This window comes from Molothrus ater, chromosome 5 (assembly GCF_012460135.2).
Source record: "Molothrus ater isolate BHLD 08-10-18 breed brown headed cowbird chromosome 5, BPBGC_Mater_1.1, whole genome shotgun sequence".
NCBI lineage: Eukaryota > Metazoa > Chordata > Aves > Passeriformes > Icteridae > Molothrus > Molothrus ater.
Window position 1 is genome coordinate 14,627,197 of NC_050482.2, and position 16,655 is coordinate 14,643,851.

Sequence of the window (16,655 nt, forward strand, 5' to 3'; positions counted from 1 at the left end):
TTCTGCCAATATCACCTCCTGTCATATAGGTAGTCTTTTGTGACCCCTTTGCCTGCCTTTGAACCATATATTCATGATATACCCAAAATCCTGTTACAATCTTCCTCTGTGTGTACATCTTTTTCTAACAGAACAGCTCATCCAATACCTCCATCTTTGTTCAGGCACACACTGAAGAATTAGAAAGGGAGATGGAGATTCATCTGTTTAAATTTAGACAGGCTTCCTTACTTATCCTTAGTCATACTGAAAGTGAAGCAAGTAAATCTCTTTAATATATTAGTATTTATGCTTTCATTTCGGGAATCCTCTTTATCACATCACCTTTAAGAGCTATGCTGGTATCATTGGTTTCAAGCTCTTGAGAGGCAGATGATACAGGGACAGCTCAAAGGGCTCAATCAGCTGCTACTCAGCACAGCCAGCTGGTACCCAGTGATCTCTGTTCAAAGTTTCTGCAATCTTTATTTACATGGTTTCTGAATGCAGGAGAGTATGGAACAGGAAAAAATAAATAAAGCATGCTGTTACCTAAAGATAAATGATATATTGGATATCTGGCTGAAAGAAAAAGTAAAGAAAAGAAATAAAGACATCTGAGTTACACAACTGCATTATGTATTTGCATTAACAACCTAAAACCAGAGGACTCCATCAAAATTTGACCCAAACTACCATCTTAACACAGTTACTTATGTAAGAAGTTACTTATGTATTTAACATTCAGTACTTTATCACACCTTACAAAAAACCTTAAAAATCTTTTAAATCACGGCGAAAAAAGGTCCCACACTCATGTGAGATTATAAACTACTTATAGGACAATTTATACTCAGATATTCTTAAACTAATTGTTTCAGCAAACCAATTTTGAAAAATATTATTTTGGGGTTTATACTGAAATGATTTCCAAGGTTTATTTAGCACCAGTACAAATTAAAACAGATATTGTGCTACACTTCTCGTTACACAGTTGTGAGCATTGCTTATGCTGATGGAGCAGATTCAGAAGTAAGTGACAAAACAAAAAGTGAAAACAAAGACATCCCTTGCAAAGTGAAGGTCAAGAACATCATGCAAGAAAGACATCCTTACAAAAACCTGACAAGTCTCTAGCAAAATTCATGTGGAACATGCAAGTTTTTTTAGAAATTTACATTTCACCAAAATTAATAACCTCCACAACTATACATACATTGTAGATAGTGATGGATCCTAAAAATAATTTTTTTCTGATCATGAATCAACCAAATCATCACGTCTGAATAATTATCAGGGTCTGAATAATCTTTTTTAAGATTAAATAAATTTTCTTAATATACATGTGGGTATCAAGTTATCCCGAATATAAATTATTGCTACAAAACCTAGATGACCACTTGCATGTAAACACGTACGGTGAAATTCAGTATGGCTTAAAGAGGCAGTATTATTTCAGAATGTTCTTAAGACAAGAAAAATCAACCAACCAAAACAAATAAACAAACAAAAAAATCAAACAAAAACTCAAACACCTAAAAGGCTCAGAAATGGAAAGTAGGCAAATATAGACTGTAGTAAGCTTTTAAAGTAATAACCGTTTAATCCCTTTTTTTTTTCCTCAGTGCCATGTGGTTTCCAGTGTACACAAAGTAAAGAGTGAAAAGGTAAAAATAAAACAGGCATACCCTTAATATATTCCAGAATTCATAAATCATTTGTAAATTTAGTCCTTTTATAAAAGAATCCTTATATAAATTGGGGGGAGGGAGGGCATCAATCCCATATATGAAGCACAATTAAAGCCCAACATCACTGACCAATCAAAATTAGTGAATGCACTGCATCTCTCTGCAGTGAGGAGAAGCGACAAGGTAGGCTGTCATTCTGCAAAAGCTGCCCATCGCAAGCTTTCCTCTCAGAAGCACTGCTCTTCTTTTTTAGAAAGCCTGAATCTCAGTGGTGTCTCTGGAGACAAGAAGCCTTCAGTATGTTAAATTACTTTCATTATGTATTTTCAGATGCTTATTGATTCTACCGTAGGAAGAGTGGGAGACTGCAGCAGCCTGTAAACCAGAACTAAAGCAATTGTATACATGAGCAGTATGCTGAAACAATGGCACAGTACAGGCACAAATTTTCATTAAGGTCATTTTTTGAAGATATGCTTATTACCCTGTTTCCCTTCTACTCTGCTAACAAGTGAACAAAATGAATCCCTCCAACCTGGAACTGCTTCACCTGCATCGAGAATTTCCCAAATCTTTAGTGGAGGTAAGACCTGTTCCTTATTATGATATGCAGAATAAGCAACATTAAATCAAATTAAAAATTGGAGAATAAAAAGGCAAGAGATCAGATTCAACTTATATTAAGCAGTAATAGATTGTTATATTTGAGACCAGGAAATATTTAAATGCTATTTCCCCTTCCTCATTAAAAATATAATGATAGAAAAATGTTATTCTGTATGAAAGTCTTATAGAATATTAAGAACCTGTTTTGTTTGTACAACATGAAGACAGTACAGTTTATGCTTATACAGTATTGGGGAAAACAACTACATAGAGCAACCGGGAATATGCTTTTCCTCCCTCAGCAGTATTTCCAAATATTGGCAGTTAAATACGTTTCAGATTTATTCAGTTACTCTTCGAAGGATCAGACAGTCTGTAATTAGTGCATACTTATTGCTTTATGAAGGTTGGTTCATATGACTAATCTCTGATTGCTCAAGAAATCCCCCTTTTTTGTTGTTTTTTTTTTAACTTATTTCTTTCATTATCCTATACATACAAGCCATTTATTAAAAGCATGGATTTGCTAAACATCTATTTCAAGAAAGGAAAGTATAACAGTGTGCAAATTAAACAAAAGAGTATTTTTTAAAAGGCTCATTAACTCTGTTCAGTTTCTCATTAAAAGACGAGAGTTGTATGTATAAACTACCTGCTCACCAGAGCTATAAAACTACATTTTCTAGCTTTAGTCACAGACACTGCATCCAACAGTTAGTGCTTCTAGCCAGGATTTTTTGTAACCTGTACTATCTGGAGAACAGGAAACTTATCCAAAAAACCTAAATTAATGTAAGCTGGCAGAAGAATATGATTTTACTAGCAAATAGAGAGCAGGCAAACTGATTTTCTATGTAATCTATAAGGTCCATTTTTAGAGATCCTTTATTCATTAAATAAGTGATATTAGAAAATACATTCTTGCATTACTTTATTTTTTTTACATTATAGCCCTACTTTTAACCTTTTTTTTCCTCCCCTTCACAAGGGCATGCAGCAACTAATTCAGTTTTACTACTGACAATATGAAGAATGCAGTTGACCGGGTATCTTTGTAGCTGTATGACCTACGAGCAGCAGGATGCATCCCTAAAATGTATTCTTAAGACATAAAGGAATTAAAAACAAAACATGGAACACACTTGCATTACCACTTACGTGCATGACACTTCAACAATATACATGGAAGACTAACACATCTGCTCAGATTTTCATTAAAAGAAGAGTGCAATGATTGATTCTTAAAATGGTGAGCATTTCTTAAAGAGGGATTTATAATTTAAAACCAGAATTGTGGAAACTACTGATGCATGAAGAGACAATGAAACATGAAATCCCAAAAGGAGAATATGCATACTTCATCAGCAAGCTGAATAAAGGTTTAACCAAGCTTTTTCAATACTACTCATTAAATAACTTACTTGTCATAATGACTAATGGATATTTTTCTCTCAATTTTATGATGTTATGTATTCTCCTTAAATCAAAATAAACCAAATTAGGTAACCCATGGTTACTCTCAAAGCACATGAACTGGATTTTATGATGTATAGCAACTTCTTTCACTAAGCCATCACTCAAAAGTAATGAGCAGGAATATCACAGAAAGAAATACGCAACCATAAACTAAGGATGTCTACACACACTCTGAAAACTGAGATCAGAAAATACTATTCTCTAAACCTGGAAAATAAAAACAGGCTTCTACAAAATGCATCAGGGGAAGGAAATTAACATCACTTAAAAGAAGGTTTATTTGTTATTGCTGGCTTGAAACTCAGAACAGACACACAGAATATGCCCTGGTCTGTAGAAGTATCTGAGGCAATTAAGAAGTCCCCATGTTTAATCAGAACTTTTTGCTGCTGAACTGCAGGAACAAAAAAAAGGAAAACAAGAAAACCTGCAAGAAATGAAATAAGAGCTCAGCTACCACTTGATTTCCAGGGTACAGTGCGTGTCAGAAATCTCTCAGTGACAGCATGTGTCAGTGTCTGCCCAGCTGCTGCCACACTGTGCCAGGCCCCTGAGGCACAGAGAACAGGTAGGTGCCCCGCGCTGCCCGCGCGGCGCTGGGGGAACGAGCTCCTGGCCACACAGCTCTGCTTCCCTAAACCCAGGCAATGCACCCAGGAGGTGATGCTTAATCTATTCATGGCGACCTAACACAGCTGAGGTTTTCTGTTTTCACAAAAACTCGGTTGCTGTAATGTTAGGGTGAGACTTTCATATGTTTTAGCAGATCTGCTTTTGATTTCTTCCTGGCTTTTGCTAATACAAAAGAACTTCATTTATTCAACAATGTATTTGGAATGGTTTCTTGAAACCCATTCACAGCCAGGACAGCATACAAGAGGAGATCATATCCCTGAGGGTTAATGTAAGACAGAGAGAGGTTGCCTAAATTAGAAATGAAACAAAGCTTTTGAAATATTTCTTGTTTCATTTCACACCTGAGAGTAATACGTTCTAATTTACATCTTTTTTTATTTAAGAGGTACATGTGAAATAGCTGTTGAAGAATACCAAGAATTTTCATCATACAATTTGCAATTAATAGTATTGTTCAACTGAAGCTTTTCAGAACTGCAGCTGAAATCCATTTGCATACTGTATCCCAAGTGTGCTTAATTCATACTTTCATTTTAAAAGAGCTCAGTTTTGTTCACCTTAGTGCTATCCATTTTAATGTATTCAGAATAGAACAAAGGTCGACATTCAAATTTATTTTCATGCCAAATATGTCCCCTCTTAAATTTAAAGCTACCTAGAAAAAAAAAACCCTCCAGTATCATAACAAGAAATTGAATAACCTCTCTTTTATTTAGTCAATTACAAACTCAAGAGCTGGCTGACGATATAAATCATACAAATATCAGGTATTACATGCAGATGCTATATTTAGAACTTACCCGCATGTGTAAAACTAAGCAGATGAAACACAAAATAAAAAATCTGCTAGATAAAATAAATACCTTTCTGATCCTTACTTATTCCTAAGAGAAACATGCTATCTATGTAAATCTGCTTGGTTTAATTGCAGTTTGTATTAAATAAAAAAAAAAAAAAACAAACCAAAATCAAAAACCTGAAAGAGACAATTTTCTTTTTAAATATTATTTGCTGAAATTATTCCCTTAAATATATTCTGGAATAAAATCAAATACTCTTCATTCCATGTAGGCATAGATTTCTTGAAGCAATTGAAAATTCAAAGCAGAAAAAGGAAATGTAGTATTGTGTAATAACTCAATTTCCCAAACCCATGTAAGTTTTGCATTTGAAATTATATATACTTATATAAACCTCTTGTAGTGGCAAGCATCATACAGATACATGCTCAGGAGATTAAAATTAACAGAAGGTTTAAACGCTGTAAAAATCTGGTGAATTACAGAACATCACATTTCAGTCCACAGCACTACCGTAAACCTTACAAGAAAGAGGTAGATAAATTGACATAAATAATTTAAACATCCTTTTTATGATACATCAGCAACAGTGCTCCATGTTCCTATCACTTTTTTTTCCACAAGAGCTTTTTAAAATGATCTTGATCACTAATTTGTTAATACTTAACAACCTTCTTCCAAAATGACCCTCAAAGCAATACAAAGGCTATGCACAAAGTATGGTTTATTCAACAAATGAGCCCTTTGTGAAAAACCACACCACTATAAACAAAGGCTTGCCTCCCTAAGTGGAAGCTTTTCAGTATTTTTTCTTTTTTCAAACAAATCCTGCTTTCTTTCAAAAAGCAAAGACTTTATTCTAGATCTTCAGGCTTTTGAGTCCATGCCAATTAAACCTCTAAATATACTGTAAATTAAGAGTTTGGTTAGAATATTGCTTTTCCCCCCCTCCTCCTTCCCCAGCATTTATCTCCAATAAGCGTTTAAAAAAGAAATCAAATAGTTCCATATTTTATTTCACCTTTCAGGAGAAAAACCAGCTGCAACAAAAGAATGTGTTTGTCCCCCATCCTGGAAGTCAACATGCAGTCCGAATCTAACATTACAGTTCGAGATGCCATTGATGACATCGATACCAACATGTACCAACCACTGTCATATCCATTAAGCTTTCAAGTTTCTCTCACTGGATTTTTGATGTTAGAAATTGTTTTGGGACTTGGCAGCAACCTCACCGTTCTGGTACTTTACTGTATGAAATCCAACTTAATCAATTCTGTCAGTAACATAATTACAATGAACCTTCATGTACTTGATGTAATAATTTGTGTGGGATGTATTCCTCTAACTATAGTTATCCTTCTGCTTTCACTGGAGAGTAACACTGCTCTCATCTGCTGCTTCCATGAGGCTTGTGTCTCTTTTGCAAGCGTTTCAACTGCAATCAACGTCTTCGCTATCACGCTGGACCGATACGACATCTCTGTAAAACCTGCTAATCGAATCCTGACCATGGGAAGGGCTGTGATATTAATGACATCAATATGGATCATTTCACTGTTTTCCTTCCTGATTCCTTTCATTGAAGTCAACTTCTTCAGTCTTCAAAGTGCAAGCACTTGGGAAAATAAGACACTTCTGTGCGTGAGTACAAACGAGTATCACACTGAACTAGGAATGTACTACCACATTCTCGTTCAGATCCCAATATTTTTCTTCACTGTTGTAGTAATGCTAATTACATACACCAAAATACTCCAGGCCCTAAATATTCGGATTGGTACAAGATTTACAACGGGACAAAAGAAGAAAAATAGAAAGAAAAAAACTATTTCTTTGACCACGCAGCATGAGACTACGGATGTGTCCCACAGCAGTGCAGGAAAAAACGTCGTCTTTGGTGTAAGGACTTCCGTGTCCGTCATAATTGCTTTGCGCCGAGCTGTGAAACGGCACCGGGAGCGGCGAGAACGGCAAAAGAGAGTCTTCAGAATGTCCCTTCTGATCATCTCAACCTTCCTTCTCTGCTGGACACCCATCTCTGTTTTAAACACCACTATCTTATGTTTGGGCCCAAGTGACCTTTTGGTAAAGTTGAGATTATGTTTTCTAGTAATGGCATATGGAACAACTATATTTCACCCTCTACTTTACGCATTCACGAGGCAAAAGTTTCAGAAAGTTCTGAAAAGTAAGATGAAAAAGCGAGTTGTTTCAATAGTGGAAGCAGATCCCATGCCAAATAACGCTGTAATACACAACTCATGGATAGAGCCTAAAAGGAACAAAAAGATTACCTTTGAAGACAGCGAAGTAAGACAGAAATGTTTAGTACCTCAGGTTGTCACTGACTAGATTTCAGTAGTCACCAAAACACATCAAACGGAATATTTGAACAAATTGTAAAAAAAGATACTGCCAAATAAGAAAAACTTTTTTAACTATTGGCGAGACTGTATATTTTCAATATATATGTTAAATAGAGTAGGTCTTGTATATTCAATTTCTTCATTATGTAAGATATATGTTGCATGGCTGTTTGTTAGCGTAACACCATGTGTATATTTGTCAAAAATATTCAAGTCCTCTTTTTTTAGAAAATAAATAGCCTTAAAGAAGTGCAAACTTTTAAAAATATTTGTATGGCTCAGTTTCTCTGTAAATATAAAATAATTTTTAAGCAAAAATTGCACTTGGGAATAATTTTCTATAGCACAAATTCACCATTTTGTACAATATGTTTTTTTAATTTAATTCATAAACAATATTGATCAGAGTATTCTGAATATTATGCAGCTACAACCTGGATGCATTTTGACCTCATATTTAGATATTCCACTTATTTCAATCTTCTCCAGCATGTGACTACCATGCACAGAAAAAGCCATTTACATTATGTCCTTCAGTGAATGGTTCCGAAACTTTTGATATGGGGAAAAAAATTCATGCTGGTCCAAAAATTAACAGTACTCTTAAGAAAAGTAAAAAGTTTTGCATATGCAATCTCAGATCTAAAATTTCTACATGGAAAATACACAACTTTGAATAATTACAAAGGACAGGGTAATTAATAATTACAAAGTAAAAGGCTAAATGAAGGCAAAAAGCATGGATGAGAAAATTATTTGCCTGATGCTAAAGGACAACCAACCAAGTCAATCCTGTGCAAAGGTTTAGATTTTTCACACCGACCTCTAGTGTGACACAAGGACCTTTCACACAGGAATTTTTCATTCATACCATCTATCTACACAGATATGATTGTCAAATGCCACAGCTAAAGTAAAAGACAACTTTCCTGCCCTTGATAACTTTGTTATTCTCCACTGTGTTCAGCTCTAGCCACGCAATTGCCTTGTCACAAACCAATCACCAATACTGCCAGCTACCGTATTCCTGCATTTCCTGGGCAGCCATGGCATACACCCATGCCTTTGTTCTACATTGTCTTCTTCAATTTCATCTTAAACCTGCATTGAAGTGTCAAGAAGCCTTATGAAGTTATCATCATCCATAGCACTGTAAGCAAGAATGAAGATATTTATCCAAACATAAGTTTGTCAAGTTGTTCGCATCGTGCCATGCTTAAAAATTTCTTCATTTCAATGAAACCCTGGCGGGGAGGGGGAAACAAAACAAAAAGCTGCAAAATCAATGAGCATGATTTCACTCCTCTTGTTACATAAACTGATCAAAGTGTCATCAGCTACCAGTATATTTAAAATGCTAATTCTCAATAACTACTATCTTATATAAAAAAGCAGATCACACTCTTGAATACGAGAGCTAGTTTGACTAAAACATTACATAAAAAATTAGGATTTCTAAAGCACTTTTCTGAAGTTGTGTATAAAAAAAGGTGCAGTTTTAAGGGAACAAAAAGCTCTTCTCCACCACATAGCTAAATTATTAATCATATGTGTATTGCCAAAACTGGTTTTGGGCTTAAAAAAAAATACCTGCAATGTACTTAGTCTACTTGAGCTCATGCCTTAGCTTGCCAGAACTGAAGACTCAAAATATAATACTGCAGCTCCATATTCCACAAACAGTAGCCACTTATAATCATGTAAATTCTACCTAGAAATGTTATTATCTGATTGATTTGAAATGATGTGAAATTACTGTGTAACATATATTCAAACTTACTTTCATATTTTCACTGAAGTTTTTTTGTGGAAATTGGCCCAAAAATACCTGCATTCAACTGCATTTAAAGCACTTTTTTATCCAAGTTATCTCTGATTTCCTAAAAGAACAGAAATCCTACATCTTATTTGAGAGGCTGCAGAGAGGAAGTAAATGCAATAATCTCTTTTTTTTTTTTTAAATCTCATATCCTCCACATTTACCACTTTAAAAATTCTTTTGGGAATAATTTCTGAAAATAAATGCACCCAAAATATTTAAGCAGAAACTATTATTTTTTCTTTTTTGTACCCCTTCTTCATTTCCTTTTCCAGCTACCCTCTGTATTTTGAACACTAGAAACAGGAGAAGCTGGGATGTGTAGGGTTAATATCATAACATGATTTCAGTGATTACAAATCTTCCCATAAAGCATTCTTAAACGAAAGATACTACTCATTCATTTAAAAAGATGGAAAGGAGAAATGATAATGAACAGATTAATAAGTCTACATCATGTCCTTATCTGAAAAAAGCATTTAGAAAAGCTTTCAGACTTGAAAGGTTTCTTGACAACATAACCTTACTTCTTAAAATTAAATAAAACCTCAAGAATTACACATTTAGTGTTAAAAGCTCATTCATTAGAAAATCAGATGCAATGAAGCAGCACTTCATAGCAGAGAAAGAGCAGCCTAGGAACTGCCCAAAGAGATTAAGCCCAGTTTTAAAGGCTGCGTCGATCACACTCATTGATTGCCTTTACGAATATAAGCAGCTTCATTTTTACTATTCTTCATCTTCAACAAAATTTTAAAAGGGGACTTATATTACATTGGAGTACACTTTGAGGGCTGCAGAAAAAAATTCTACATACAGAAGGAAGGAACACAAGTAAGAATATGTGCCATCCTACATACACCCAGAAGCCATCATAAAACAGAACCATACATTATCTGTACCACATGACAAATTTAACACAAGACAAAATAAAAAGTAAATTGTGAAGACACACTGCATATCCTACAGACACGAGGATTTCAGGAGTGATATGATGGTGTGGGTGCTTGACAGATAGACTAAAACAGAATGCAAAGAGGCAGCATTGCTGAAGAAAAAAGGGCAAATTTATGCCATAGTATTGTACAATAAGAAGCCCACTACATTCTTTAAAATGATCTCACCACAGTGAATCATTAGTTCAATTACATTTCACACCACTCAGCCTAAGGCAAGCAGAATTGCACAGGACTCCAAAAATATTAATTCCAGCAAACACATCTCAGAAACACAAGCAAGCACTGCCAATTTCCACACGTTCTCTGTCTCTAAAGTATTAGCTGGTATCTGACTATGTTGTTTTTTAACTGCAAATTCATTTCCATTCAATTTTACATTGTAAAATGAGGTTATCCCCCACTAAAAATACCAAAATAAGCAGAGTGCAGTGCCAGTATCTATTAGAATATTCAAGGAGCATACCTTCACACACTAGTACATCACAAACCTGTGAAACTGAAATGTAAATACATCACAAACATCTAGTTTCTAGTACACAACAATTTTTATGGATTACAAGGCATGTAATCCACACATGGTCGGAAGTTCTGTTTACTTTATTAGTGCCAAGGGAATAGCAGTCACTTCTGTACTTTCTAAATATATTAGATTAAAAATGTATGCAGTTGGATACACATCAGATCAATTCACCTCCCTTCATTGTTACATAAATACACACATGTATGTCATACATAATTATTATTTATTTGTACACACAAAAGGGTTTAACATCAGGATCTATTTTTTATTTATATGAAGGAGGTTTGGTAAGAGTATCACTGAACTGGACTGACAGGCACTATGTCCCACCACACATAAACTTAAACATCCTATCTCCCCCACCTGTGTTGGATTTTTTCATTTTAAGTTAAATAATTCTTTGAAAGGCTACAGAATTTACCCAGACAGAAGAACAAAATTTCTGTTATGTTAACCATTAAATATACCATATTGCAGTATTTCTTTTTAAAGTGATGTATGTGCTAATTATCAAATTCTTGACAGTTGAATATTCTAGACTTATGTTTGTTTCCTATGAAAAAGGTTTTAGTTGCCAATTGCCATCAAACTCTTTTGAAAGGAGAGAATACAGCATTCTTCAGCGAAGTTTCAATGCAGTATTAAAAAATCTAGAATATGCTAAATTACTCTTCTGTTACCCATTATTCAGACAAAATACCTCCAACATACAGCTAAGAACAATCACCTTCTGTCTTAAAATTTTCCAGCCTTATAAGAGCTGAATTCCACTCCTACTTCACACATTCTGCCATTATATCACTGAATGTATTTGTCTTACACCAAGAGGAAAGAAGAATCTGACTCTGTAATTACCATCTCCTTTTTCTACTTCATAGAGCACTTGTGCAATTCAAGAAGCAAAATTAAATCCAGGGTTTGGGTTTTGTTTTGGTGGGGGAAGGTAAAAAAAAAAAAAAAAAAAAAAGGAAAAAAACCACATACTAACAGGAAAATCAGAATCCCTCAGAGACAGTAAGTGTTAAAGAAGAAGGATGTGAAGAAGAAGAGCAGTACAGGTCCAGCAGAAAAGGGCAGAAGGGAGCACTCTAAGGCAGCTAGGGCCATCAGGACCACAGAAAGGCAGAGGGCAACACACACTTGCTGTGGGAAAAATGCTAACCTTAATTTTTAGGTTGTAGCAGCCAAAAAAAAAAAGAACTTGTCTTTGAATCATTGAGTGTGATATGTGGTTGTGCCAAAATTGCTGGGAGGAGAGGGGGGAGCAAGATGAATAGCAACTCCAGAAAAGGCTTTTGATTTAACAAAATATACACAGAATAACTGCCAAACCAAAAGCATGCACAATTCTATTACCTCTTTTCCTACAGATAAAATACAAAATACATACAGAGTACAAGCATTACAAGAAAAGACCTGAAAGGTTAAGCATGTGCTCCCAGTGATACATTTTAAAATATGCAATTGAATTTTCCTTTAAGTCAGTCAGATAACTTCAGTTCATCTGGGTGCTTAGAGTGTGTTTCACTACCACAGTATGTTTTTAACTACTGCTTCTTTATCACAGTTTAATTATTTTTGTAGAGTAATAAATTGAAGGAGATATATCATTAGGCATCTTTAAATTCTTTGCTAAAATTATACTTCAGTGATTATTATAGATTGAAACAATGGGAGAAATATCTTCTTGTGTATTTACTTTATGGATTTCTGTATCACCTTCTTTTCCTATTTTACAAAGAAATTCTCACACAATGAAAAGAAATCGACTTGAAATGAAAAAACAGGAGATTTACAGTGAAAGCTGTGTGATAGGTACACAACCTGAAATTATTAAACCAATTCTTTTTATAGTTTGAATGAATTGTATCCTTAGCATATAAGCATTTCTATATCCACATTCTGATTCCTGACACTGCAGCCAGGCAAGCAGGCAGGCAGGCTGAGAGCACAAAGCTGTTGGCACACAGCACACTCGTGTCTCCTTTCCAAGATGGGTTTGTGGAAATATACTTTTGGTTTCTGTTACCCTGACACGATCTCTAACTTCCTACCATATATTGTAACAGTTTAACCTGATAACATAGCTAATAAACAAATCAATGTCACTGCTGAAACAACATTGCTGTAAAATCTGTCACTCTGGCTATGTCAGACTGCTATTAACATAGCTGTATTAGCACAGTTTTACTTTTAACTGTACCAGGAACTCTCACAATCTGTTGTGAGATTTTACTTCAAATTAAATTCAATTTCAACTCAATTAGTAGGGGGGAAAAAGCACAGTAACTTATTGCTACTCTCCACCACAGTTTGCTTTCAAATTTTATTTCAAGATATTTTTCATAGATTCCAGTCAGAAATAGAGATAAAAAGGGATAAGGAGGAGAAAAGGACATCTTCCCACATCAGTAAGTTATTTCAAATATAAATTATCAATTAAATTATTACAAATCAGTGATAATTTGTATACTAGGCTGCATTTACAACAGGCTGAAAACACACTTAAGGCAAAAAAAAAAGCTAAAGGAACACTATTTGCCATGTATGCATCACCACAAAACAAAAGATGAGTGTGAGCACTGCTGTTTTAAAACACCTTAATAAAATTGAGGAAGATTATTACTCCTGCTAAGAGCTCTAACAGCTAGTAAATGAGAGCTATCAATGAACAAGGACAAACAAAACAAAAGACGTGAAAATCGGTTGAGGAGAAGCTCGATATGACCCAGATATGACCCAGAAATGTGCCTGAAGCCCAGAAAGTCAAAGGAAGCTCATCAGCATCAAAGGAATCTGGCCAGCAGGAAGAGGCAGGTGATGCTCCCTCTACTCCTCTCTCATGAGACCCCACCTGGACTGCTGTGTCCAGCTCTGGGGCCACAACCCAAACATGTTGACCTGAGAAAGTTCAGAATGGCCATGGAGACATCACAGGGGTAGAGCAACTCTCCAATGAAGACAGCTGAGAGTTGGGGTTGTTCAGCCTGGAGAAGTGAAGGCTCTGAGACCTCAGAGCACCTTCCAGTATCAGTGGGACCTACAAGAAGCTCTTTAACAAGAGCACGTCGTGAAAGGACAAAGGGAAATGGCTTCAAACTGAAGCAGGACAAGTCTAGGTTAGATATTGGGAATTAACTCTCTACTGTGAGGGTGGTGAGGCACAGGAACAGGCTGCATAGAGAAGCTCTGGAACCTCCATCCCTGGAAGTATTCAAGGCCAGGTTGGATGGGGCTTTGAGCAACCTGGTCTAGTGGAAGGTGTCTTAGCTCACAGCAGTGGGGTGGAAGCAGATGGTCTTTAAGATCCCCTTCCAAACTAAACCCTTCTGTGATTCGATGAAGAGAATCTGTGGGTAAAGATTACATTATGGACATATAACCTTTACAGTCAAAATTATTAAAATGGAGGTATATAGCTCATCTGCACTTGCATCAAACAGCAATGAAGTACAGAAAAGTGCACATGAAGACAAGTTAAAGAGATCTTTAAAAAGTTAATATATTCAGAAGCTTCTAATAAATCTTGCCTCAGTTTTACAGCATACAGCGAAGATTCCAGAGCAGTTCAAATAAACTAGAATAAAAGTGAGAAACTTTTGATTCAGTCACTGATTTTTTCTTGTGCCCTGAATTTTTTTTCGAGTCAAAACTTTCTGCAACTCTAGTTTGCCAATCAGGTCTGCTAAAACTGGGCAAGGGGGGAATCTTTGAAGTTGTAGACAACCTGGCAGAGAAACAGTACTGTTCTCAAAATAATAGGAAGTTCCTTCTTTTAATGAGGTTAGGTTTCCACATTTTTCCCTGAGATTACATGAAAAAAGGTATGAGACCCTGCTGGTTTTCAGCTGAGAAGGTCTAACTTTAAGACAACTAAGTCAGTAATTAGACTTAATGCCTGTGAATAACTGAAGGTTGGGCCTGAAAGGTAAACACATAAGACAACTGGACTATTTTATGTTTCAAACAATAACTGAGCAGAGATGATAAAATGCTTAAACAATATTTGAAAATTACATGTATGAGTTGGGTGACAAAGAGAAAAAACTACTCCTGTGAAAACAGCCTATTTTTAAAGCTGTTTCCTGTGAAGAATGAAATCTTACTCTACACTTCTCATTACTTTGTGTTACATACAAGACAATAGTAACAATAGTTACAGGGATAACTAGTAACAATAGGGATACTGGCTCCCATCCAGGGCCTGAACAAAGATTAGCCTTCAGTCTACTTATCACAGCTATTTGGTTAGACTTTTTAACCAGAACTGGCTATACTTTAATGAGAAATGAACGGGATAAAATTGGGTATTATGTATAAGATTTGAACAACCAGTATTTACTTGAAGAATTACAACAAAATTGTGTATATAATCCAATTTTTCAATTATTTTATACTTCTGAATTTCCAGGCCTCATTTTCTAGTCCTTAGCTCTTGCCATTTCCTTTCCTGCAAATCCAAGAGCCCTTCTGTGGGTCCTTTATTTTCTCCCTATGAATGCACCTCTACAGTCTTAATCTTCATGAAAAAGGGCCCACTTAATCACCCACTGTGACATGTATAATTGCATTTATTCACAGGTAACCACAAAACTGTTTTTATCTGTAGAGCACAATTCCCTACACCATTTGCAGAAGTACAGATTTGTCTGACACAGCTGCATGAATGCAAGAACAGAAACAACATTGGTAAAGCAATCCCAGCAAGGACATGGTCCAATTCCAAAGCTTTACAGTTTAGTTACCCCTATTTCTCTGTTCCAGCTCCCCTAGTAACAAAATCATCTACTAAGAATGTAGAGCAGCTTTGAGGTGAGGAGAATATGGCTTATTTAAATACTTGCTTTGGGGAAAAATAACTTAAAAAGGGAGGTTTAAGTCATCTAAATTTATGCACATAAATCTATAACACATCTACACAATTTTTTTAATCAATTCAGTAAGCAAAACACAAAAATTTGTTTGACAACACATCTTTTCCATAAAAAGGTACTTGACTATCATTAATTCAGCTTTACAGCCCTGAATTCTTCTTTCAAATGAATTCAACTTCGCTACTATTTTTTTAGAGTAGCTTTGTATCTACTTGACATTAATATCAATAGAAATACCATCTCCTTCTAAATGCTGGAACAACACAAGTTGGACTTTCTCCTTCCCTAGTCAGTAAAGAATTACAAACTAATGTCTCTGGGAACTTAGCACTTTTGTGTAACATCCTTGTTAGTTGTTGGTATCCTTACTCTATGGAAGAACAAATTCACTGCCTTCAAACAGAAAACAAGAGCACGTACTGAAAAGTCCTCATATTCTCCATCTTTATGAACAATCTGAAAACCAGTATATTAATACGTTTATTCCATGATAGGTGTCTTTCTGGTTCCAGTCAGTCATGGACTATTTTTTGCAATATTTTAGATTTTTCATACCTATAATCTATATTTGCAATGCATTCAGTGGTATTTATACATTGTTTTCCAATGGTAGTTGTTGTCTTTGCTTTGTCACTACATTAGAACAGGCCTTCAGCCAGGAGTACCCTCTTTCTTGACTGCCAAAAAGCCAGTTTTTCACAACCTAATATTGTCTTCTCAGCAAGCTTTCAGCTTTCAAGTTTGGCTAAATACATGTGCCCCACCTACTGAAGATCCTCTTCAATGGAAAATCAACTCTAAACACTGAACACTGGGTCTATTCTCAGTTTGCCCTATGCGTCACAACTTGCCCAACTTGCCACTCTGGCAACAAATGTCTTCCAATTCCAATAAGTTTGTTTATTATAAGAGAACACAAAATAACA

General features: G+C 35.4%; 2 protein-coding genes across 5 annotated transcripts in view; one reads left to right on the forward strand and one right to left on the reverse strand.

Moving 5' to 3' along the window:
- The window catches only part of COG5 (component of oligomeric golgi complex 5), a 174,696-nt gene that overhangs the window by 138,005 nt on the left and 20,036 nt on the right, over nt 1-16,655 (reverse strand). The window lies entirely within an intron of this gene.
- Nucleotides 1,854-7,825, forward strand: GPR22 (G protein-coupled receptor 22). Of its 4 annotated transcripts, XM_036401309.1 has the most exons (4): nt 1,854-2,253; nt 3,265-3,525; nt 4,153-4,320; nt 6,217-7,825. In XM_036401309.1, the coding sequence occupies exon 4, from the start codon at nt 6,242-6,244 to the stop codon at nt 7,541-7,543; it is 1,302 nt and encodes a 433-aa protein (XP_036257202.1). In that variant the 5' UTR covers nt 1,854-2,253; nt 3,265-3,525; nt 4,153-4,320; nt 6,217-6,241; the 3' UTR covers nt 7,544-7,825. The 4 variants fall into 4 exon arrangements, with proteins under 4 accessions (XP_036257202.1, XP_036257201.1, XP_036257203.1 ...); XM_036401308.1 differs by having other exon boundaries at nt 3,265-4,320; XM_036401310.1 differs by lacking the exon at nt 3,265-3,525.

Bases quoted from the DNA above. Each gene is read 5' to 3' on its own strand.
- GPR22 (XM_036401308.1), top strand. From the start codon at position 6,242: ATGTGTTTGTCCCCCATCCTGGAAGTCAACATGCAGTCCGAATCTAAC.